This window comes from Olea europaea, chromosome 18 (assembly GCF_002742605.1).
Source record: "Olea europaea var. sylvestris chromosome 18, O_europaea_v1, whole genome shotgun sequence".
NCBI lineage: Eukaryota > Viridiplantae > Streptophyta > Magnoliopsida > Lamiales > Oleaceae > Olea > Olea europaea.
In genome coordinates, this window is record NC_036254.1 from 2,987,376 (window position 1) to 3,013,125 (window position 25,750).

Sequence of the window (25,750 nt, forward strand, 5' to 3'; positions counted from 1 at the left end):
CTGAAAAATTATTACCGAACGGGTGCTACAACTAATTTTTTTTTCTAAATAGCAACAAATTCATAAAAATTCGTTTTATACGATAAAAAAGCTAGTAATATATTTTTACCTTCGCTTAGACTAATTTCTTGAAAATTATTTGAAGTTAACCGCGATTATGATTTGTAAATACACAAGATGGGTTTGACTCTACGTGGTATGCTATTCACTTCTAGAAGTTGGAGATCAAGGATCAAAACGCAAATATCCAAAAATCCCGGTCCGACCGTCAATCGGGCCAGTTGATTATCCAAAAAACTAGGTTTAGTTGGTTCTTGACCATGTGAATGGACACTGGTCCGATGAGCTGAAAATGCCCCAAATTAAACACCTTTGCCTCCTCTTCTCATCCGCCAATTACAGCCACCACCACCCACTTCTCCGCAGCAAATCTTTTACCTCCTCTTTTCCATTTTTACCTTATCTCAGAAAACCCAGCTTCATTACTGAATTTCCACTCCTCCCCACGTTGTCTTGTTATTCCAAGAAACCACGTAATAGCAACAGCTTACGTTCTTTTCATAGGAAAAAAAGTGTCTTGAGAGATACTCGAGGAGAGAGAGATAAAATTAGTGATAAAGGTGGTTCCTTGGCAATGGAAGAAACAACTGGTAGAGCCAATAATGCTGGCGAGTCTATCGATTTTAACAGAAAAAGGGCTGAGGGTAGAGATGGAAGTGACGGGTCCAAGAAGAATTTGCAACTTAAAGTCCGGAAGCTCAATCCTGTGAATACCATTTCCTATGTTCAGGTAGGGAAAAGAAGGTTTCAAAATTGCTTATTTATTTATTTATTTATTCTGTTATTGGCGTCGATTGAATGTTAATTATATTTTTCCTTGTTTTTTATTGGTTGAATTTGCTTGCTCGGCTTAATTGACAGTGGTTTGACTTATATGGCATTTACTGTTTCTTTGGCTATTTTAATCTGTTTTTGGATATGGGTGCATTTGTTCCTTTTCTCGCAACATTTTTGTTTCAGTGATTTCAATGAATAATGGTAGAGCTCTGTTATTGTTATATAAATCCCTTTTTATTTATTTATTTATATATTTTGAATTTTATGATATGAAATGATGTGACAAGAGTTAAGTATCAGGATTTTGCTTACCACCTTCATTTTCTATAAGGCTGTTCAATATATAGGGTGGTTAATTAATCAAATTCTTGACTTTTTCAATTTTTAGTTAGTGGTTTTTATGATCTATAATCTACCCTAGAAGTGGGTTGCTAGAAGGGATTCAGTGGTTATTCCTCAACATAAAATTTAGCTGATTCTCTATATCTTCTGAGTTTTGGGTTTATGAAGTATTATTGAACTGGTCTTGTCTCATCTCACTTGGAGCAAACTATGCAGAGCTGCTAAATCTCTTTTTGACCTGGGGATTCTGGGGTTTCAGTCTCATGCTGCCAAATATAGTGTAGAAAATCATGTTATTGAAAACGGCTACTTGGGAGAAAAGGTTGCATATTTTGCAAAAGTAGATGCTAAATTATAATCTTTCCTTAATCTTTACATTTTTTAAACTGATATTTTATATTTATCTTGCAGATTCTTGGAACTGGTATGGATACCCAGGATACATCACCATCGGTGCTCCTATTTTTTGACAAACAGAGATTTATATTTAATGCTGGAGAAGTAAGCATTACTTGGTTATAGCTCTTCACTTTGTAGGATGCATGTGAAATTTTTCATTCTTTAAACTTTTGATATTGCACTGCAAGAATCTTCAGTGAAAGGTTATCTGTAAATGCAAAGTTACCTCCAAAAACCTGAAATGAAAAATACAGACAGAAAGGTCCAAAATCAGGAATATGAAAAAAGAGGGAAGGAAAAGTGATGCCCCCAAAATAGGCCAAGTTTACATCGGACTCGAAGTAAGAATTCATTTTCCTTTTTACCCAAAAGAAACAAAAAACACATAGGAAAAAATAGATTGGGTAGGATCTCTTTCTATTGGTAAATCATTTACAAATGACAATATTGTGGGTGTAGCTTAAGCTGAAGTTTATAGTTAGGTTATGGGCCAAATAATATCACATAATCAAAGTTCATACATGGGATAAATTTGAAAATATCTCTTTATTCACATTTATGATTTCTCATAAAATTTTGATTTTGCATTTTTTTGAGGAAAGGTATTTGGTTTTGGATTTTACATATAATATACATTACATTTATTCCAGGGATTGCAACGCTTCTGCACTGAGCATAAAATCAAATTGTCGAAGGTATCATGCCCATAAGCTCTCTCTTCTACTCTGTTTTTCTTTCTTACTGCTAAGGAAGAACAATTTAATTATCATTATTTTAATAAAATGTATTCCAGATTGATCACATATTTCTCTCACGTGTTTGCTCGGAAACTGCTGGTGGACTCCCTGGTTTGCTCCTAACCACTGAATGAACTTAGCAACACGTTTCTCATTATATTACATAAAATTGATTTTATCACTAAATTTTCGTACAATAGATAAATGCTAACTTATTTTCTTGCAGGTCTTTTGTTGACTCTGGCTGGTATTGGAGATGGAGTTTCTGTAAGTGTTGGTTTGATTAAGTGCATCTTATAAAAATTCATGGATAGGATTTGAACAGTAATTTTTGAAATCATAATGTTCTTCTTAACTCTTCCGAAGGTCAATGTATGGGGTCCCTCAGATCTCAAGTATCTGGTTGATGCAATGAAATCTTTCATTCCCAATGCTGCTATGGTATATACCCGTAGCTTTGGTCCAATGCAAGATGTTAATGGCACTGGTATTTCCATGTCTCGGAAGTTTGACGGTCCTTTCGTTCTTATTGATGATGAAGTTGTCAAAATATCCGCAATAGTCCTTCGACCTGGTCACTCAGAAGTGAATGAACCAGGAATGGGTCTGGATGAGACAAAGCCTGCAAATCTTTCTGTTATTTATATTTGTGAATTGCCTGAAATAAAGGGAAAATTTGATCCCCAAAAAGCCGCTTCTCTTGGATTGAGACCTGGGCCGAAATATCGTGAACTGCAACTTGGAAATCCCGTGAAGTCAGATTGTGAAAATATTATGGTAGATTAGCAAGCCTTTCAGAATTTTGCTTTGCGCCTTTAGTATGTTCAAATTATTTCTTCCTATAAATTGCTGCACTTGTGATGTACAGGTTCACCCAAGTGATGTACTTGGTCCTTCCGTTCCTGGCCCTATACTGCTGCTAATTGACTGCCCAACGCCATTGCATTTGAAACAGTTGTTGTCTGTACAAAGTCTCATTCCTTATTATGCAGATACGGCTGGGAATGTACAGGAAGGTTCCAAAACAGTGCATTGTGTAATTCATCTAAGTCCTGCGTCTGTCACAAACACAAGCGAATATCAATTATGGATGTCAAAATTTGGTGCAGCTCAGCATATTATGGCGGGGCATCAAATGTCTGTTTCTTCGAAAAATTACTATCTTTATTTTCACAATATGGTTTATTGCTCGTTCCTTGAGAAATTAGAACTGAGGAGTCTCATATTTTGCAGGAAGAATGTTGAGGTGCCAATTTTAAAAGCTGGTGCTAGAATTGGAGCACGACTTAACTACTTGTGTCCTCATTTCTTTCCAGCTCCTGGATTTTGGTCCCTTCAGCACCTGACGTGTTTATCGTCTGGCTTGAAGGCTTCAAATAATGTATATTGTGGAATTATATTTTATATTTCAGTTAAAATGATTTGATCAAATCACGTATTTGTGTATAATTTTATCAATCTTGGTTGTGTCCTCTCAGGATCTTATGCCAGGCATTGGTGAAACGGTTTCGGCACAGAATCTTCTCAAGGTGTGAATTGTCATCTAAGTCATTAGTTTCCTAGAATGACTATCAAAATAACCCTAATGATATCTGCAATTTGCAGAACATAATTACCATTTTAGCTTACGTGCCACTATTTTATCATCCATTATCAAGCTGTCAATTGAATCTTTACTTGGAGCTGTTATTTTATCATATGAACAATGAGATAATGCAAAGACGAATGCTTTAGCCGCTTTTTTTGTTTTGAAAACAAATAGTGATGTAGGTATCATCAATTTGATTTCTCCTTTCACCTTTTTATCATAATGATTATAAGTGGTAATAAAGAGTTGTTAAGAATATTGAAAGTTTAATATGAAATCCTTTTGAAGAAGTGCATGGAAAGTGGAATCTTAATAGTTACTAGCTCTAGTTGTTCTTCTATTACTGTGTATGTTATTTATGTTGATATGCTGATGTCTTTAGTTTGTTAGTGGCTTTAAAAACCCTCTTATCACACATCAGACTTTATATAATGTGCACATGTTTTATGAACATCTATTACTTGTTGCCTTTATCAATATTTTTTGGGTCACCCAAAAGAAACAAAAAACACATAGGAAAAAATAGATTGGGTAGGATCTCTTTCTATTGGTAAATCATTTACAAATGACAATATTGTGGGTGTAGCTTAAGCTGAAGTTTATAGTTAGGTTTATGGGCCAAATAATATCACATAATCAAAGTTCATACATGGGATAAATTTGAAAATATCTCTTTATTCACATTTATGATTTCTCATAAAATTTTGATTTTGCATTTTTTTGAGGAAAGGTATTTGGTTTTGGATTTTATATATAATATACATTACATTTATTCCAGGGATTGCAACGCTTCTGCACTGAGCATAAAATCAAATTGTCGAAGGTATCATGCCCATAAGCTCTCTCTTCTACTCTGTTTTTCTTTCTTACTGCTAAGGAAGAACAATTTAATTATCATTATTTTAATAAAATGTATTCCAGATTGATCACATATTTCTCTCACGTGTTTGCTCGGAAACTGCTGGTGGACTCCCTGGTTTGCTCCTAACCACTGAATGAACTTAGCAACACGTTTCTCATTATATTACATAAAATTGATTTTATCACTAAATTTTCGTACAATAGATAAATGCTAACTTATTTTCTTGCAGGTCTTTTGTTGACTCTGGCTGGTATTGGAGATGGAGTTTCTGTAAGTGTTGGTTTGATTAAGTGCATCTTATAAAAATTCATGGATAGGATTTGAACAGTAATTTTTGAAATCATAATGTTCTTCTTAACTCTTCCGAAGGTCAATGTATGGGGTCCCTCAGATCTCAAGTATCTGGTTGATGCAATGAAATCTTTCATTCCCAATGCTGCTATGGTATATACCCGTAGCTTTGGTCCAATGCAAGATGTTAATGGCACTGGTATTTCCATGTCTCGGAAGTTTGACGGTCCTTTCGTTCTAATTGATGATGAAGTTGTCAAAATATCCGCAATAGTCCTTCGACCTGGTCACTCAGAAGTGAATGAACCAGGAATGGGTCTGGATGAGACAAAGCCTGCAAATCTTTCTGTTATTTATATTTGTGAATTGCCTGAAATAAAGGGAAAATTTGATCCCCAAAAAGCCGCTTCTCTTGGATTGAGACCTGGGCCGAAATATCGTGAACTGCAACTTGGAAATCCCGTGAAGTCAGATTGTGAAAATATTATGGTAGATTAGCAAGCCTTTCAGAATTTTGCTTTGCGCCTTTAGTATGTTTCTCTTAATTTAGGATCTGATATGTTGGGCAAATGTTTATATATACTTGTTTGAAGTCAAATCATTTTTTATCAACATATTTCATAGGACCCACAAGTACTATATAATTATCCACCTTCCTTTTCTATCTATTTATAAACACTTGCAAAATGCAGAATATCTTTGACTTGAGATAAATTTAGGTGTAGCTTCCACTAGTATCAGTTTACTTCTAAATTTACCAGAACTAATGGCTTCATTTTTATTGAAGAGTAGAATCTCTTAATTTTAAATTATAAGATAAACTCAAATACAAACCACGTTCCCAAATCCTAAAGCCCAATGCACCTTTACTTGTTCTTTCTGTATGTTACACACAATTTTTATTCTATGAGTTCCTTTCTTAATCATTACTGGATACCTATGGTACTTCATCCACCCAAGGGGTTTCAACTATTGATTTTGTTTGTCAAGAATTATGAAATCGATATTATTAATTGAGCTGAAGTGAAGCTCGTGATCAAGTTCTTTTCTCCTTTTGCAGGCAACGTTCGAAGATGGCCTGGTGGACGAGGCTATTGCAAAAAACCACAGCACAACAAAAGAAGCTGTGGAAGTAGGCGACTCAAGTGGGGTGTATCGCATAATCCTCACTCACTTCAGCCAAAGATACCCTAAAATCCCGGTATTTGACGAAACTCACATGAATAACACGTGCATTGCATTCGACTTGATGAGTGTCAACTTAGCAGATTTGCCTCTTCTTCCAAGAGTATTGCCATACCTCAAACTCATGTTTAAAGATGAGATGATCGTTGATGAATCTGAAGACGTTGATTTGGTAACTGCTGCTCTTTAAATTAAGATAATGTAAAGGGGGACGTGCATATTTATTTCATTTTATTATTATTATTATTATTATTATTATTATTATTATTTTTTTTTTAAACAACCTCAAAACTCAAAAGTTTAAGGAATTTGACAAAGTTACCCTACAAAGTACACAAACAATTTTGTATTTAAGGAGTTCGGACTTATGAAATTGCAGATGGATGGTTGATGGTGCTGTGGAAACATCCTAAATTCGTTATTTTAATTGATTCTGTCATTTGTATTTTATCAACTTGCTGCCATTTTAAAAGAGAATAATGTTATTTGCAATCATTCAATGTCAGAATCGTCCTATGTGGAAATTATCACATTAATGCATCGAATCACTAACTATCACATAGGGCAACTATAGTAGTAAATGACTGTAAATAGCATTATTTTTAAAAAAAAACATGGGATCAAGATGACATCACAGTCAACTTTCGTCTCACTTTGGAATGCAATGAAACAAGAGTTATGCTACATGTATACGATGTCATAGAGTCACTTTTCATCCCTTGTATATGTAGCTTTATTCATGAAACAATAGTTCAAGGCACAATATTCATGAAGGAACATACAGAAAAATCCAATTTTTAATTAGAGATAATACGGCTATGCAACAATTCTTCTGTATCCCGTTAGCCGTAGCCTAAATATGTTGAATTCTATGTTTAGCACTTGGGAGATTATGTAGCCTATTGACGTACTCGACAAATTGTAATAAGGATTTTACGTATTAGTCTATGTTTAACACACGGGTAAAATGATGTAGTCCTAACGTAGAAGTTTGACAATTTGTGGGTTTTTTTCCCTCATTCTACACACTGAATAAATTTTTGGGTTGAAGCAATAGTCTGCAAATCACGCTAGACTGATAAATCTTGTTTGTCTAGAATGTGTCAAAAAGTACAAACTATTAATGAGTAAATATTTTCATTGCTCTATGCTTCAAATATGACGTAAAATATAAAAATCATCGCAACTTATGGAGGGGACTTTTTGGTTATTTGAAAGTATGTTAACATTAGGGTTATGCTACGTGTATACATTCGGTGTACGCGATGCTTTATACCATCTCACATGGAGGGCGGTCCACACGTAATTTATTATGCATGAGCTCACATGTGAGGGCGTGGTAATGTGTGTGTACACGGAAAGTGTACACATAGCATAATCCTAAAATTTATGCGCGGAATGGTATTTCTTAAACAATGTATATAGTTATAAGATAGTAAAATGGTGAGCTGTGTAGACTGCAGTTTGCAAATATGAACTTATATTGAATGAATTGTTTAGAATGAATTGTCTACAATTAGCTGATACAACTTTAAACTAATCGGATGATATCTCTTAATTAATACTCTCAAAGAAAATTGAAGGTCACACTTACACTGCTGAGACGGGAAAATTAGATAATTTTGTATATTGTTTCCTCGAGGCTTGGTTAGTGATTTAACTAAGTTTATAGGAAAGAAATTTTCTTCACAAAACTCAAACTTTTTTATTTGAAAGATCAAATGCCAAGAAAGAGAGAACAATTTGAGAAACTTCTAATTAATTACAACTCGTATTTAAAATAGTAAATAAAATCTAGATAATAACTAACTCTTAGATAACGACTAATTTTAGATAACGAATAAGAATAAAAGATAAAAGATAATTCAAAACGAAATTAAAATACTAATCTACTTAAAGTTAAAAAAATTATCCAATATAACGAAAAATGCATTTTCAGAGCTTTCATTGGGCCTTTTTCCACTCAAAATAGACAAAAATATCTCCAAGAATGGACACTTCGAATTTTTTTTTTTTCCCAACCCCGATCCCACTTTTGCACGAACTCTTCTTCGTTTTATGTTGCATAAGTTAATCATATAAATTCTTAATAATTTCAAGGCAAGTATGTGAGACGGAAGACTGAAGTTGGTTAACCTTTTAGTGATTACTATGTTAATTAGTGTATTTGGTTAATTTTCATCAGTTGTCACTCGAGACTGCAGATTATAGATTAAATTAAGAGAGGATGTTTAGTTTATTTTTCCTTTTTTCTAGTTTTGGATGATTAAACGTTCAGTTTACTTAAATATGTTGGTCAATAAAGTGTTAATTCAATGTTCGATCATGGATGAAGACTCGAAAGTTCTTACTCATGAAGACTAAAGTGGCCTAAAATAGAAAAAAAATGATATATTCAACCATTGCTACTTTATACAAATTGGTTAAATTCGATTGGGGTTTTGTACAAATAGATGTGTCCTACCTTACAAAATACATATTATATTCACAATAAATAAAAAATTTTAGGGTACAAATTATATCGTTCAAGTTTATATAACTAACATAGAACCATAAAGCTAAGTCACTTTTGGAGGTTTTCTAGAAAATACACAGAAAATTAAGGGACTCAAAAGTAAATTAAAAATATCAACTAGCCCCTTAAACCCAAAGGCTCTATCCTATTATAGCTGGGAATCATATTGTCTGTTATTTACAAGTAGAGCATCAAAAAGGTATGTAGAAACCCCTAACCCACACTCACATGGGCCTAAAGGGTAGGCTATGGTTGGATGATTAAAAAAGAGGAAAATATAGAGTGGGCAAAATATTCTTAAAGTCGTTTTATATGTACGAGGGCGTTAACACGTCCAATTACACACCTCTCACAGTAGGGGGAACCCCTCATTTTTTTATTCGACGCGGGCCTCCCTTCTTGTAAGGGACGTGTAATCGGATGTGTCAACGCTCGGATACAAATAGCAAAATTCATATTTTTATTCAATGCTATAATAGAAACCCATTTAATTCAATTATTTGCACGTCATTATCAATTAATTAAAGTCTCTGGAATAATCAATTCATTATCAATCACTATTTACTATTAGACATCTTAATTACTCAATAATAAACCACTCTACATGAAGTAGAGTTTGGATTTTAACTAAATTATTGCATTATAATTACCTCACTATTGCACTTTTTATTCATTGCTCTAGCCCCCACCCAACTTCAGCCCATCAATATGCCTATTGACGCTTTGCCAAATAGGGACTTGAGAGGCTAGAAAGAGTAGGGACGTAGGAGAAATTATATTGCATGCTAAGGGATTGTTTGCAAAAAATGTATTTTGCAAGCATGCTATGATGGAAAATTTGTGGTTGAAAAATAAGGAAAAGTTTTGATTTACGTATAATATCATTTTATTGAAAAACGTGTAACTGAAATAAGGTCAAATCACTGATCAAAAATGCATTTTGATGAAAAAAAGAGTACTCAAACAAGGGATAAACATGCACCTAATGTTTCTCGTTACTGTCCCTATATTTTCTACTCATTGCTGCATTAGTAAAAGTAAATTTACTTTATTAAATAATTCTGGAGGAAAAAAGTTAAAAAAAAAATAAAATCTTCTGTGTAAAGAATTTATGGCCCTTTAATGAATGGAACAAATGGCGTGGGCAAGAGGAGTATAGGAATTGCCAGCCAAGATGGTACCCTATTAACATGCAATGCGGCTGTTTTCTGGGATCCCAGTGAATTACTTCAGCCTATCATCACATCTCGAGAGCACAAAAACGTCCTGTTGTGGTCCAATAAGATTGCCTCGTCTATTTGCATCGCATCACTTTTTTCTTCGACCCAGAACAGCTACCAATTCTAGACCTACTTCCATAAAATGATTCATGTTGCCGTCTTTCAAGTTTCAACATCCCCATAATCAGCAGGCAATGAATATACTGGGAGCACAAAAATCCTTCCATTCAAATAGAACAATTCACATTTAACCTTAGACAAAGTGAATAATTTAGAACAAAGCATGCAATACTTAATTTATGTGCTCAACAGTGGAAGGTCAAAACATTATTCAGAAAGGTACTTGCAGCACTTTCCCCACCATGCAATAAAGTAATTGAACCCACCTACCTACTGTCAAAGCCAATAAATCACGAGGAAACGTGATTTACTAACAAAATTACAGCATGTAGATTTTCAGTACCAGTTCTCACAGTGCCTAATGCATCCTGCCCATGTTCATGAAAGATAAATGGCATAAGATACGGATAGAAGAGTCAATACACACTTCCAATTTCTCTACATTACACTGTGAATTGTCAAAAGTAGCTGTATCATGACTTGTACATGTTTTCTACCTACTAAATGACACCATATAAACTCCAGATTAACTGCCTCGACTTTATCTCAAAGTGATGTTCCTCAAGAAAGCAACCAAGTTATATCTGTACAATTGAATCTCTTAGAAAGCTACTTTTTCCTTCAGTACCATTTCCAAACGTTGCAACAGTTTCATGGAGTTCAGTGGTGAAAATCCCCATTGGAGCTTGGTGGATGAAGAAAGGGAACACATAAACTTATCTCGAATATTTTCATTTGGAAAAAGTGAGGTTGATTCTGAAATCATTTCAGCAAGAACATCTTGTATGTCAGCAGCTTCATTCCCGCTTTGGCCTATTTGCCCCGAGACGCCATGGACACGTTCTCCCGTCCGTGCCTCTTTATCTCCACTTCTTCTATATAATTGCTTAGCCTCACTCCATCGCAGCGAAGGTAACATCTTCTCTATAGCAGTCACAAGCGACTTCATTTTTGCAGGGTCTGCAAGCAGTAGGATCCATGCATGGAAACAACCAGATTGTACAGAGATGGGATGTATCAAGGCTACAATTGGTGAAATTCGAGCCATCTTAGCTTACGGAAAAATGCTTTTCACCACACATGGAGATTACAGAATCCGCGTGTGGGATATTTCATCGACAGAAAACTTTAGACCAAAGAAGACAATCACCTTGCCTAGAAGAAGGTCGTTCTTCTCCTATCTGAAGAAGGATAATGAGAAACATAGAGATTCTATCTCATGCATAGCATACAATCACAAGGAGAAGCTCTTGTACACAGGATCATGGGATAGTACAGTTAAGGTGTGGAAAATCTCAGAAAAACGAAGTGTTGACTCATTTGTTGCTCATGAAGGTCATGTCAATGCAATTGTCTTAAACCAAGAAGATGGATGTGTCTTCACTTGTTCTTCTGATGGCAAAGTGAAAATATGGAGAAGAGTTTTTAGGGAGAGCTCACATATTTTGACAATGACACTTAAGTTTCAACCATCTCCAGTTAATGCCCTATCTTTATCTCTCTCTCCTGACGAATGCATCCTCTATTCGGGCTCATCAGATGGACTGATAAACTTCTGGGAAAAGGAAAGAATGTCTAGTAGGTATAATCATGGAGGATTCTTGCAAGGCCATCATTTTGCAGTTCTTTGTTTAGCAACAATAAAAGATCTAATCCTTAGTGGTTCAGAGGATGCAACCATACGAATATGGAGGAGAGAAGATGGGAACTCCTTCCATTCAAGTCTTGCAGTCATTGATGGTCACCATGGACCAGTCAAGTGCTTGTCTGCTGCTCTAGAAACCGAGGAAATTATGACGGGTTTGTTGGTCTATAGTGCCAGCCTAGATCAAACTTTTAAGGTATGGAGAGTCAGAGTTCATCCCGCAGAGAAAGAGAAACTGAAGAAATCAGAAGCAAATGATCAGCACTCAAAAATTACAGATTGCAAACTGAGTCCGGTGTTATCACCTTCATGGGTAGAGAAGAAGATTCAGGGCAGTGATTTCTGAACTAGAAGAAGTAATAACTATAATAGCAGAATCACTACGTATAATTCATCAATATCCAACTTAAGAAGATATAATCTATCTTTGATGTTTTATATCTCTCAAGTATTTGAATTTTATAGTAGATATCACTAAAAGTAGAGAGTAGCTTTTCTTGGCAATATATAATCACCGCCATGCTCTCTCTTTGGAAGAGGAACTGGAACTGAAAAAAGGATCCTTCCAAAGGCTACATGCAACTTCTTTGTTCTTAGTCTATAATCTGAGCACCAGCAATTACAGTGAGTAAAACATGTACTTCCTGTACTAAAGGAAATTTACATTAATATCAACATATCAAGTCAAAAGCTAGGAATTTCTGCAGTGTTCAAGTTTGTCTCACAACAAAGCCCATACACATCTCTTTCAATTAATCAAAACCTGCCCATTATAATGTCTTTTTTCTGGGTCCAACCACTGCAAGGCAATAGGGAACCATATCATTGGCAACTAACAACAAAATTGAATGTTTCCCCTCAGAAACTTCCTGGCCATGCTAGATAAAATACAAAGGAAGTTTGAGGTCAAGCCAAAGCATGGATTACTCTTGTGGCGATGCCAAATTGACAGTGCAGTAGAAATTGGTTGTAATCTTTGAAAGAAGGAAGCATTCTTCATTCGAGAGGCAAACAGCTTTTTCTTCCAGATCTGAAAGAAATAGCTTTCCTTGAAATAAAGAAGATCTAATGCAGGCCAATATCTTCACTTATAACATGCATAAGAATGAGCTCTAGATTACCTTTTATCGAAGCTTACACTCACCCCTTCAGTATCCCTAAATACCCTTCTAAGCGCAACCAAAAACAGCAGGAGAGGACATGAGGTTAGACTCTAATAACCATATGGTAATGGCCAAAGAGTGCGGTAAGCATTGACCAAGATGTTAGTTAGACCCGCTGATTCGCTTTTCAATATTGCAGCTGAAATAAACCACAATTGCGCAGCACACAAAGTGCAAACTAGATGAAACCTGTCCTGTAACATCCCAAATTTTAACTACTAGCTGTTGGATTTAAATTTAGGACTTGAGTATTAAAGTTTAATGACCTTATTGGTTATTGGCCTAGCCTAACAACCTTATTCATTATTGATCTATAGTTTGAGGACTTAAGTGGAAAGTTATTTGGAAGTTAGATTAAATCATGCATAAAACATATGTAAATATGTCAATTAGTCTTGATTAAATATGATTTATTGACTACATACATTATTCACACCACATTTCAAGCTAATGCAATTGATTTGACCACGAAAATCAAGGAAATTTATTTGACCACATGCATTATTTATACCAAGTTTAAGACAAGTGAATTGTTTTGACCACATAATTAAAGGGATTGATTGGACCATTTTCACGACAATCTACCATTTATGCATTGATCATGACTAACATCTAATCATTTTCCTTTCACTTTTCTACACATGGTCAAGAATTTACACTATAAAGAGAAGACAAACCCAATACTAAACTATCCTCAACATTTATTTACACACACTTTCTAGCTCTATAATTTTGTCTCTCTACCTCTCTCTCTTATCAGTTTAAATATAGTCGTACACTTATACAATCATACCTGAATAATCAACCCTACAAGTGGCTCAAGGACCTCTTTCCAACAATAACTCCTTTTATAATTTTGAATTGTCCATTGAAAATGTAAGTTGTGCTTTATATTTATGGTGGCTATTGTTTATGTATTAATATTTCTATGACTATGTTATGTTTTGGTCTATGTTAAGTATGTTTTATTAAGAATGGATCGGAGTTAATAGCGGTACACACGAAAATTTAGCAACATATAAGTTTAATCTAATCTTCGTGTGGGTTATGGTAGCAGAAGTTTCAATAATAAAATTATTATGTTGTTAAACTATTATTGCTTTCATTTGATTTTAAATATTTTAAAATATTTCTCGTTTCAAGTTAATTTATTAAACGTATTACATTATTTGAATTTTAGTAGTTCTTTAGAAATTTATATAATTGTGTTGATTATCACTTAAATTAGTTTTAGTTGATGATCTAGTAACCCTCGAATCATTAAGAATTCGGGTAAGAATTGTAGCAAAAGAGTTTAGAAGGCTTTTAAATTAGGACATGTCAATTAGGAATTAAAGAAATAAAAATAATAATTATCATAATGATAATAATAACAATAAATAAATAAAAATTCATATTTTAGCCACTTTTAATTTCCATATATTGTTAAATTTTTCTTGATTTGCGTATTTGAAAAATTGAAAGACTTTGTCAAAAGACTTAATATGTCTAAGGAGAGTTCGAGATTTAAGCGGTCCATTTGACCCCCTCCCTCGGAAGCCTTTTAGTTTATCGTCATTCAAATCAACAAGACGAAAAACAATATTGCAAAAAAAAAAAAAATACTAATAGTAATAATAGTAATATTCTATTTTAAGAAAAATTTCATTTTTAGAAATATCTATTCCAAGAATTTCTATTGAACCCCATTTCAAGAAATCCAGCTTTTAAAGAAACTCTTTTTTCCAAAAACTTCAATTTTACAAATTTATTCATAATAATAATAATAATAATAAATGTGAATTCTTTTCTCCTTCTCTTTACTTATTGTATTGTTATTCATTAAAACTATGGCACTTCAAGGTAGAAGAATTAATGTTGAGCAACCCCAACAACCTCAACAGTAAGAACAACTCCAATTTAACAAGGTTGACCCACAATTTGTTCGACAATTCCTCCCCATGATGCGTACCTTCACCCAAGTGATAGTGCCCAACAACCACCATGACAACTGACAACACCACCATCACCGCTACCACAACAACAAACACTGATAACGACAAAAGACGCATGGAATATAGTTGTTCTTGTCATGGAATTATTTAGGAATACCCTCAACTTTTGAGGATGGATTAGATCCCTTCGAAGTAAGGGTTGTTAGGGATAAAAAGGATCTTCAATCTCATTCTCTGCCCAGACTCCATAAAATTAACATACGCAACCTTTATGCTGAAAAAGGACGCCATGCATTGGTGGGACTCAAGCTCAAGATCAAGGGTCTATGGACATATGTGGACATGGAATCAATTCAATGAGGATTTTTTGAAGAAGTACTATCATACAAGTGTCCAAAATCAAAAGGAGTTTCCAAAACAAAATAAGGAAACATAATTTTTTTTTTGTCGGAGTTGAAGCATGCGTACGCATGCTTCATTTGGTGCGTATACATAGGTGCCTCAATTGAGCCTCGGAAGTTCAATTTCCCAATTGTACGTACGCAAGGTCTGCAAGCCCATGTGTACGCATAGTTCAATTTTTTAGGGGCCAAATTACAATTTGGTCTTCAAACTTTCTAAAGTGTATGTTTTGGTCCTTTTCCAAAATTTCTCGTCCCATTAGCTTCTCTTCAATTCCAGTTGACTCTTGGTATTCTTAACTCATTGTTCTGCAGTCCAGTTCAACTTTTGGATTATTGCATTCTAGTCCCCAAACTTTGTCCTTGATGCAATTGAGTCATTTTTCCCGCTTATTTTCTTTATTCTCATATCTTCCATTGATTGTAACCTACACACAACATATATATACACACACACACACACACATATATATATATATATATATACATGTATATATATATATATATATATGTATGTATATATATGTATATATATATATATTTCCTGTCCGAGTTGTTGACCATCCCCTGACCTGACCTCACACGGGAGGCCTCGCACCGAGTGATTCTCCCCCAAAAAAGTGTACATGAACGTAGAGGCAGGTCACGATTTGTGGTCAAGACGAATAATGTGGCGACGAGTGACTGAAGACATCTCGTGAAAGGCATGGCAAGGTTGGGGATGAGGACGGGGAATTATACAACCATCGAACCTTCTTTATCATGATTCGACCCAGAGCTGTTTAGCACCCCCATAAGTAGTTGTAGTTCTTCTGGTATCAGATACACTTATCAAACACCCCTAAACTTGAACATATGTTTGTTCTCAAACACTCTATAGCCCGATCCAATTAAACTTTGGTTAGATGGTATGTTGTTAGTCTCAGAATTGGATAATTGTATGATTACTTTGAAAAGTGTCCAAATTACACATTTGAAATTAATCTCCACTTATTCAATGTGAAACTTAAAGTGTGTGTTTGAATATTCATGTAAACATCACAGCGCTCATAACTGGTTTGATTCCCAACCTGAGTAGTCAATTATTTCCTTTCCTCACTCGTAAGATACACACCCCCAAATTTATGCTTTTTACTCACTTTTCCCAAGGTATGCTCTAAGGTTGACGTTTAGCTAATTCTGATCCTTACCCTCTCTCATTTGGATAGATCTTAGCTAATATAGATTCACATCTCGACTAATAAGGATTCTCCCATATTTTTGATTACTTCGGCTTCTAAGACTCAATTGACCTAATAACCCGTTGTCAAAGGTATAAGTCTCTAAAATAGTTGTTCAAGGCTTAATCTTGGCACTTGATGTGTCTTCTATTTTATGCACCTGCTTATTCTGATACTTTAACGTTTTATTAATACTTCTCTCCATTAAGCAACTAAGTGACCCCTATAGCGAGCTTTCAGCCGATGACTCCCAAATCAGATGATCATAGGGTATTAGGTTTTAAGGACTCTTGTAGGCTTAATTGTTCGAGTAAAAAAGGCTCCGAAGAGAAATTCTTTTTACTTCTTTTAATTGCCAAGATTAGTGTAATGCCCCTTATTAAACACCTATTCTCGAAACTGATCACCTAACTTGAGGTTTTCATCCCAATTCATCTTATTGGCTCTAGATAATCCACTCAATCATTTCACACATAGAATCCTTACTTATCTCAATTTTTTCCTATACTAGTTTAATCATCTCCAAATTCTCGTAAAAGAGGTTTTATGGTCTTATGTATTTGTGTTGTTTCAGGTTTGAATCAATTATGTTCAACTTTCTCCTTATACAAACCAAGTCATCAACTCATAATGCAAAACATGAATATCGTGCTCAATAGAGATCAAGTTTCACATCAACAAGTGTCAACTAACTCAACATATAATTCTTCCACGGTTCTTAGTTAATTACACTGTTCCAATATATGCATCAATGCCAGCAAGGCCATCCAACCCACACAAGCACACAAAAGTTAAAAACAATTTCTATTTTTTTCCATAAAAACACACCAATCATGTGAAAAGAAGTAAACCACATGCAAGCGATAAAGATAACTAATTAAACCACCCCCAAACTTAACAGGTGCATTGTCCTCAATGTACCACAATAGGGAATTAATGCAAAAGTAAGGGCGTGAAAGGAACTGAGAACTCCCCTAATCAATCGAAAGGTGGATGTGGAGGTAAACGGGAAAGAATCTCCCTCATCAAAGCAGATTGCTGGCCCATTTCAATTTGCATACCACGAACCATGTCGTATGTCTGATCAGCTCAAAATTGCATGCCATCCATCATTCCAATAGAACGATCCAACCTCCCAATTAGCCTATCAGTACATCGGCGTAAATCAGAGACATCTTCTTAAGTCCTGCTTGCTCTGGCTCGTACAATCCCAATGTCAATTTGGATATCTTGTACCCGTAAATCCAAGGCTATAAATGCCTGCTGCAACTGTTGAACATCCCTTCTCAACCCAGTCATCGTCATAAACATCTGACACGGTATGTGGGTGTTAACTGGTGGCTTATGTTGTTGGGCCTGGTGGATGTCAACGTCATCCCCATGGTTCTCATCGTCCTGGTTATCATGTCATCCCTGTCTGTATTGATTGACTTTTCGCGAAGAGTTCTGGGCGGAGAGAATGTTGATTGGGACAGCAGGACACATTGCCTGCTCAGCTGGTAGGAGCTTCACCTCGTAAGCCTTGCATATTCCATAGATAAGGCTTTGAAATATGAGTGTGTGTCATGGGTCTTCTTAGCAGTGCGGGTACAGCTCAAATTATAGATGTAAGTGCCCAAGTCAAATTTGAGCCCTCTAGCTAGATGGTAGAGCAAAGTAGCTTTAGTGTGGTCGAACTTGTAACGATGCTTGGAGGGATCTACATTGTGGCAAACAAACATCATCAGAATCATGAGGGACTCAGGTCAAATTACAGTATAAGAAATTCGGTCAATGAAGCGGCCAGACATCTGTTCTTCCATATAAAACCTGCGCTAACTCTGGCCAATTCTACTCTGGTTGTATTAGGATGATACCCTCTTGAGTCAATTCAAGATATTCATCAATGACCTCAGGTGTGAACATAAACAATTTATCCCACACCCAGGTTCGGTGCTGGTGATCGATCCCAGGCTCGTCGATGGAGAAGTTAAAATTTATGAAGAACTCTTGAACAAGTGTAGGATAAAGGGCAAATGGTTTAGCTATCACCTTTTCCTAGCCCGTATGGTAAATTAATGTCTCAATTTCAAACCTCGGGAAATCTTCCAATACCACTTTCTACTCTGGTAAAATAGTCCATTTTGCAACTACTTGCTCAAATCAAAGCTTATGCTCTGTGCTTAGAAATCTTCGCAAGCCACCTTCATCAACACGAGAGCAGCCTAGGTTGGATGAAGAAGATGCTTTACCTTCCCCTTTTGAAGTGGAGGGGGCATCGCATGTGCGTTTGGGAGACATTCCTGCAAAAGTCATAAAATAGGCAACATGAGATAGATGAACGGGATAATTGTTATCAAGAAAATACGAAGAGTACAAAACAAAGGAGCAAAGTGTGGTGCTATGTGTGGAGAGAAACACAGGTAATGTGGTGAAAGGGATAGTAAGTACAACTTGTTGTTTCCCTTCAATTTCAAGTTATACATGAAAGTGGATGCAGGCAAGTATAAGCTGGCGTTAAAGTGTGTAAAGCTCAAGTGTTATGCAAAAATTCAAGCTAAAATGTAGACAATTGAGCCATTGAGACAATTAAGCAAACACCTTGTGGGCAATGGTATTATAGGAAAAACCTATACTTCCATGCCATTGATGAATCTACCAATTTAGACAACAACTTCAACAAAAGCCATAATCACCTAAGCCCAACCTCCACAATGATTCATAAAGTCCATCAAATTGCACGACAATAAAAAAATATTTTAAACCCGAGAGTTTGCAAAAAGAAACACATTACCTTCGAGTTCTTGGCAAGTAGAGAATTTGACCAGATGACTTTGATGTGCAAGGTGTTCTAATGTGTTAAATTTGCAATGCCCAAGAGATGGGGAGAGAGATTGGGAGGGATTATGTGCATGGGTGAAGGATTTAAACCCTCACCCGATGGGCTGTGCATACGCATGGCTTGGGCCGTGCGTACGCAACCGTGCGTAAGCACGGCCTGCAAGTCAATGCTTACGCATGGTTAAACCATGAAATATTATTATTATTATTATTATTATTATTATTATTATTATTATTATTATTATTATTATTATTATTATTTTTAATAAACTAACTCTCGCACCCACCTCCAATTGAATTCTATTACATAACATATTTTATGAATATGTAAAACGAATGTGACATGGAAGTTCAACGCCAATCCCGAAAGGTTCGTTTTGGTTTGAACCTAACCTAACCACTCATGTTCCACTCCCAACCTAATACCTTTACCACTATGAACGAGAAATGTGCGGGTGGCGCGGGAACCAACAAATTTTATACAAGTCACTCTTGTACCCAAAATTACATTTTTCAGTCTTGATGACCTTAACATCTCGTTTTTACTTAGATATTCGTGATGCTCCCCAATTGCACGCATGTGATGATTGAACTCCCCTAAACTTGTGTAAAACAAATATGAAATTGCGTGACTTGTACAATGACTCAACTACTAAGTAATGAATGGATGACACCTAATCTATCTAACACACCAAAGCAATAAAGAGAACATAAAAATCCTAATCTAATGCAACAAAGCAGAAAAAATAAAAGGGAAGAGAATTGGGTTGCCTCCCAATAAGCGCTATTTTTATAGTCTATAGCTCGAATTTGTTGCTCAAGCTACTCTACACTGTTAATAGGTACGGTTGTCTTTTCATTGAAGTAGTCACCTTCCCAATAGGCTTTCAACTGTTGTCCATTCAGTTTAAACCTACTCTGTTCATCCTGAGATACCACTTCTATAGCACCATGTGGAAGCACAACTATTACTGTGAAAGGACCTAACCTCCTAGACTTTAGCTTTCCAGGAAAGAGTTTGAGACGTGAATTGAACATCAATACTTGTTGGCCAACTTCAAAATCCTTCTCTCTTATATGTATGTCATGCCAACTCTTGGTCTTCTCCTTATAAATCTTTGCATTATCATATGAATCCAAACAAAATTCTTCTAGCTCATGAAGTTATAGAACCCTCTTTTCTCCTGCTGCCCTCTTATTGAAATTGAGCAAGTGAGTCGCCCAATATGCCTTATGCTCTAACTCAACGGGCATATGACAAGCCTTTCCAAACATCAGTTGATATAGAGACATGCCAATTGGAGTCTTAAATGCTGTTCTATAAGCCCCAAGTGCATCTTCTAGCTTCTTAGCCCAATCCTTACAGGAGGCATTGACTGTAACTTCGAGAATCTTCTTTAACTCCCTGTTGGAGATTTTCACTTGTCCACTAGTCTGAGGATGGTACGACATCAAGACACAATGATTCATTCCATATTTGGCCAACAATGATGCAAATAAGCAATTACAGAAATGCTTTCCACTATCACTAATAATTGCCCTCGAGGTGCCGTATCGAGTGAAAATGTTCTTCTTCATGAACTGAGTTACCACTCGCCCGCCGTTAGTTGGCAAAGCCATAGCTTCAACCCACTTAGACATGTAGTCCACTACCACTAGTATGTATTGTTGACCGCAGGAGAGAGGGAATGGTCTCATGAAGTTAATGCCCTAAAAGTCGAAAATTTCAACTTCCAAAATGCTGTTTAAAGGCATCTTATTCTTCCTTGAGATATTTCCAGTCTTTTGACACTCATCACAATGTTTCACCATATAATGTATGTCCTTGAACAACGTAGGCCAATAGAAACCCGATTGTAGTACCTTTGATGCTGTCTTGGTTGCTGCAAAGTTGCCCTCGTACGGTGCAGAGTGACATGACTCTAATATTTGATGCTGCTCTACCTTTAGCACACAACGACGTATAATCTAATATGGAACCCTTCTGTAAAGAATTGGATCATCCAAAAAGTAATGTTTTACATCACTGAAGAATTTTTTCTTTTGGTGACTCGAGTAGTCTAGTGGGATGATGGAGTGGGTCAAATAATTGACATAATCGGCATACCATGGTGTAGTGATAATCTAAAAGAGCATTTCATCAGGAAAAACTTCATTAATTTCTAGTGTAGGAGTTGACTCATGTGATTCAAGGCGAGACAGGTGATCTGCCACAACATTCTCACTCCCCTTTTTATCTCTAATTTCCAAATCAAACTCTTGCAATAGGGGTATTCATCGAATAAGCCTGGACTTTGCATTCTTCTTGCTCATTAGATATTTTATGATTGAATGATTTGTATAGATAATCACTTTTGACCCAATCAAATATGATATGAATTTGTCAACGACAAACACTACTGCCAACAACTCTTTCTCTGTAGTCGCATAATTCATTTGAGCCTCATCCAAAGTCTTACTGGCATAGTGAATCACATGAGAACTCTTCTCCTTTCGTTGACCCAACACCACCCCCACTGCATGATCATTGGCATCACATATAAGTTCGAACGAATAATTCCAATCTGGAGAAGCCAATACTAGAGCAGAAACCAATTTTTCTTTTAAGGTGTTGAAAGCTGTCGAGCACTCCTCAGAAAAGTGAAATGGGGCCCATTTTTCCAGTAAATTGTACAATGGTTTTGAGAATTTGGAGAAGTTTTTGATGAAGTGGTGGTAAAACCTAGTGTGACCCAAGAAACTTCTAACTCTTTTTACTGTTACCGAAGGTGGTAGTTTTTTTATGACTTGTATCTTAGCTCTATCAACCTCAATACCCCGTGCTGAAATTACATGCCCTAACACAATCTCTTCCTGAACCATGAAATGACATTTTTCCCAATTTAACACGAGGTTTGTGTCTTCACATCGTCGTAACACTTTTCCTAAATGTTCTAGGCATTCCTTAAATGATTTTCCAAACATTGAGAAATCATACATAAACACTTCAATAATATGTCCCACCATGTTTGAGAAAATAGACATCATACAGCGCTGAAAGGTGGCTGGAGCATTGCAAAGGCCAAAAGGCATTCTCCTATAAGCAAAGTGTCATAAGGGCATGTAAAGGTTGTCTTTTCTTGATCATCCGGCACTATTTGAATCTGGTTGTTCCCCAAATAACCATCCAAGAAACAGTAGTAAACATGTCCAGAGAGTCTCTCCAAAATCTAGTCAATGAAAGGAAGGGGAAAGTGATCATTCCTAGTGGCGTTGTTGAGTTTACGATAATCAAAGCAAACTCTTCAACCCGTGATTGTCCGTGTAGGGATGAGCTTGTTATTTTCATTTGGGACCACCGTGATTCCTCCTTTTTTTGACACTACTTGTATTGGACTGACCCAATGGCTGTCTCATATGGGATAGATGATCCCTGCATCCAAAATCTTTAATACTTTTTTCTTACCACTTTCTGCATATTCGGATTTAATCTGTATTGAAGATCAACTAAAGCTTTGTAATCATCTTCCATCAATATCTTTTGCATGGAAAATGAAGGGCTCATTCTTTTTATGTCTGATATCGTCCATCCTAATGCTGTATTGTGATCCCGAAGTACTTTTAGCTTATTTTCCTCTAACTCTGTAAGATTGTTCGACATAATTACTGGGAGCGAATTCTTTTCCCTAAATATGCATAGCGTAGATGACTGGGTAGCTGTTTGAGTTCAAGAGTTGGAGCTTGCTATATAGATGGTAAAGGCTTTGCGGGTCTTTCATCGAGCTCCAAACATAGCTGCTTGAAGAGTGGTGGTATGGCTGCCAAATAACGTGCACACTCTTTTGCTTCCTCTTTTTTCGATGGCAATTCCTGAGAATGCACTAAGTAAGCCTCAAGCGGATCCTGAGGGTGATCAAGTTTGAATGTCTCTGACACTGCTTCCTTGATTATGTCTATCTGCATGCAAGAGTCTGGTTCATTCTGAAATCTGAAAGCTCTAAATACATTGATCGTCAGTTCTTCTTCATCTAATCTCAATATCAACCGACTCTTTTGCACATCTATCAGCACCCTTCCCGTAGCAAAATGAGCGACCCAATATGAGGGGGACCTCCCGATCTTCTTCCATATTCAGAATAATGAAGTCCACTAGAAAGATAAACTTATTGACCTTGACCAAAATATCTTCACAAATATCTCGCGGGTGCTTGATCAACCTGTAGACTAATGCGGTGAAACTGTAGTCGCTTTTGCTTCCCCCAAACCTAATTTCCTGAAAAGAGATGAAGGCAATAAATTAAGGCTAGCGCCTAAATCACACAATGCCTTATCTATATACAAAGTACTAATGTTACAAGGAATAGTAAAACTCCCTGGGTCTTTTAGTTTCGATGGTAATTTGTATTGAAGAATTGTACTGCACTTCTCAGTAAGCATGATCGCTTCATTGTCTTCTAGCTTCCTCTTGTTTGATAAGATGTCTTTCATAAACTTGGCGTAGCTGGGCATTTGAGCTAGGGCTTCAACGAACGGTATGTTAATGTGCAACTTCTTAAATACAACCAAAAATTTTTGAAACTATTTATCTAGCTTATGTTTTTGCAGTCTCTGTGAAAATGGAATTGGAGGCACATATGCTTTGACATGAGCGCTTGTCTTAACTTGTGGACTGTTAGATAACTTGACTCAATTTTCCTCTGTTGTTTTGTCTGATTCATCAACTTGCTCCTCACCTATGGTAGGTGTATTTTCTATGACAGTTGTTGGCCGCTTTACATGTATTTCTGGTAGCTGGACTCCACTCCATATAGTTGTCTTTGACCTGCTTTTTAGGGTTTGTCTCGATGTTGCTAGGTAACGTCCCTTGAGCTCTATCTGATAGTGCGGCTGCAATCTGTCCCACATGTTGTTCCAAGTTCTTGATTGAGGCCTGTTGATTCTGAAAATTGGTCTCAGTCTTAGTGATGTACTGAGCCAGCAAATCTTCTAACGATGGTTTCTTTCCTTGTTGTTGGAACCCTGGTGGTTTAATCTGATTGTTTCCTCCTTGTCCTTGTCTCTAATTGCTAGACCATGAAAAGTTTGGATGATTCCTCCAACCTGGATTAAATGTGTTGGAGAAGGGACTATTTTGCTGTCTCTGAAATTTTTGCACATGGCTCACTTCTTCAAACTGGTTAACATGTGTAGACGCCAGAGAGCAGTGCGTAGTATTATGATCAGCTCCACAACCTTCACAAATCGGTAGAGATTGGTGTACCATGTTAATTGACTTAGACAAATTGTCTATTTTCATTGTAAGAACTTCCATTTGTACAGCCAGTGCTATCACTGTATCCACATTGTGTAACCCTGCTGTTTTGCTTGGAACTTCCCTATCGGTTGGCCACATCGATTGATTCTTAGCTATTTTTTCATATAGGTCATATGCCTCATCCACATCCAATTTCATCACCGATCCTCCTGCTAAAGCATCTATCATATTTCTGAACTCTTGTTTTAGATCATAGTAGAAGAAATACTGCTGAGCCTGCTTAGGAATGTTAAGGCTGGGGCATTTTCTGAAAAAATTCTTGAACCTTTCCCATGCCTCCGGATAGCTCTCGAGACCTTTTTGCTTGAAGGTGTGGACATCATTCCTGATTTGGTGGACTCGAGAAGGTGGAAAGAATTTCATCATGAATTTCTGAACCATATCGTTCCATGACTGTATACTCCCAGGAGGTAGATAGAGAAACCATTCTCTAGCAGCATCTTTCAAGGTATGAGGGAATAATCTCATTCGGAATGCGTATGTTGATATCCCTTTGTAACTGATCACTTCACATAGCATGAGAAAAGTATAAATGTGTTCATGAGGATTCTCCATGGCTTTTTCAAATAATTTAATGTCTTGGTGATTTTGAAACAGTTTGATGACATCTGGTTGAAAGTGAAAATTAGGCTGTCCAAAGAGAGGATATACCACAGCTGGTTGCACTGGTGCTAGAATTGGATTAATATAATCTCCAACTAAGATAGGGGCTTCATTTTGGATAGGTCTCGGTTAATTTGGCTGCGGTATTTGCTCGTGAAGCTGAACCTGATTTTGTAATTAATTTTGGTTATCGACCATTCTCCTTGCTCGACGTTGAACTCTTCTACAATTTCTAAATGTTCTTTCTATTTTGTGATCGATTGGAAAGAGATTTGGCTCGTTAGGATTTTGCATAAACTAAAGTTGCCTACAAAGTGTCAAGACATAAGAGAATTAATCGGTGTAATGGTAGCCTAAAAACAACAACTAAAAATGAAATAAAAATAAAGAAAAACAAAATTAAAATATCTAATAACTAAAATTAACACCATTATTCCCCGACAACGGTGCCAAAAATTTGTTCGTCGAAATTCAGCAAGCGTACGGGTTCGTTGTTCAAGTAATAATTGTGATGAAAGAGTTATCGTCCCACAGGGAATAAGGTCTAATTCTAGTGTATTCGATATAATTAAGTT

At 36.2% G+C, this 25,750-nt stretch overlaps 3 protein-coding genes and 1 long non-coding RNA gene across 4 annotated transcripts; 3 read left to right on the forward strand and 1 right to left on the reverse strand.

Annotated features, from left to right (window-relative positions):
- Window positions 1-272: 272 nt before the first annotated feature.
- On the forward strand, window positions 273-6,691 carry LOC111366602 (tRNAse Z TRZ4, mitochondrial-like). Its single transcript, XM_022987328.1, has 15 exons — window positions 273-790; window positions 1,591-1,680; window positions 2,229-2,273; window positions 2,372-2,426; window positions 2,542-2,582; window positions 2,682-3,092; window positions 3,184-3,452; window positions 3,549-3,696; window positions 3,794-3,844; window positions 4,286-4,390; window positions 4,682-4,726; window positions 4,825-4,879; window positions 4,995-5,035; window positions 5,135-5,545; window positions 6,093-6,691. The coding sequence occupies exons 1-15, from the start codon at window positions 353-355 to the stop codon at window positions 6,429-6,431; spliced, it is 2,544 nt and encodes an 847-aa protein (XP_022843096.1). The 5' UTR covers window positions 273-352; the 3' UTR covers window positions 6,432-6,691.
- On the forward strand, window positions 4,618-5,566 carry LOC111367151. Its single transcript, XR_002697731.1, has 4 exons — window positions 4,618-4,726; window positions 4,825-4,879; window positions 4,995-5,035; window positions 5,135-5,566. It is a non-coding gene; the product is annotated as an uncharacterized LOC111367151 (long non-coding RNA).
- A 3,739-nt stretch (window positions 6,692-10,430) lies between the features above and the next one.
- On the forward strand, window positions 10,431-12,181 carry LOC111367152 (protein JINGUBANG-like). The gene has a single exon (XM_022987881.1). The coding sequence runs from the start codon at window positions 10,750-10,752 to the stop codon at window positions 12,085-12,087; it is 1,338 nt and encodes a 445-aa protein (XP_022843649.1). The 5' UTR covers window positions 10,431-10,749; the 3' UTR covers window positions 12,088-12,181.
- An 8,262-nt stretch (window positions 12,182-20,443) lies between these two features.
- LOC111366603 lies at window positions 20,444-22,919 on the reverse strand. Its single transcript, XM_022987329.1, has 5 exons — window positions 22,725-22,919; window positions 22,309-22,488; window positions 21,680-22,132; window positions 21,143-21,223; window positions 20,444-20,989 (listed from the first exon to the last, which is right to left on the reverse strand). Exons 1-5 carry the CDS (start codon window positions 22,917-22,919, stop codon window positions 20,444-20,446), a joined length of 1,455 nt encoding a protein of 484 aa, XP_022843097.1.
- Between the last annotated feature and the right edge of the window lie 2,831 nt (window positions 22,920-25,750).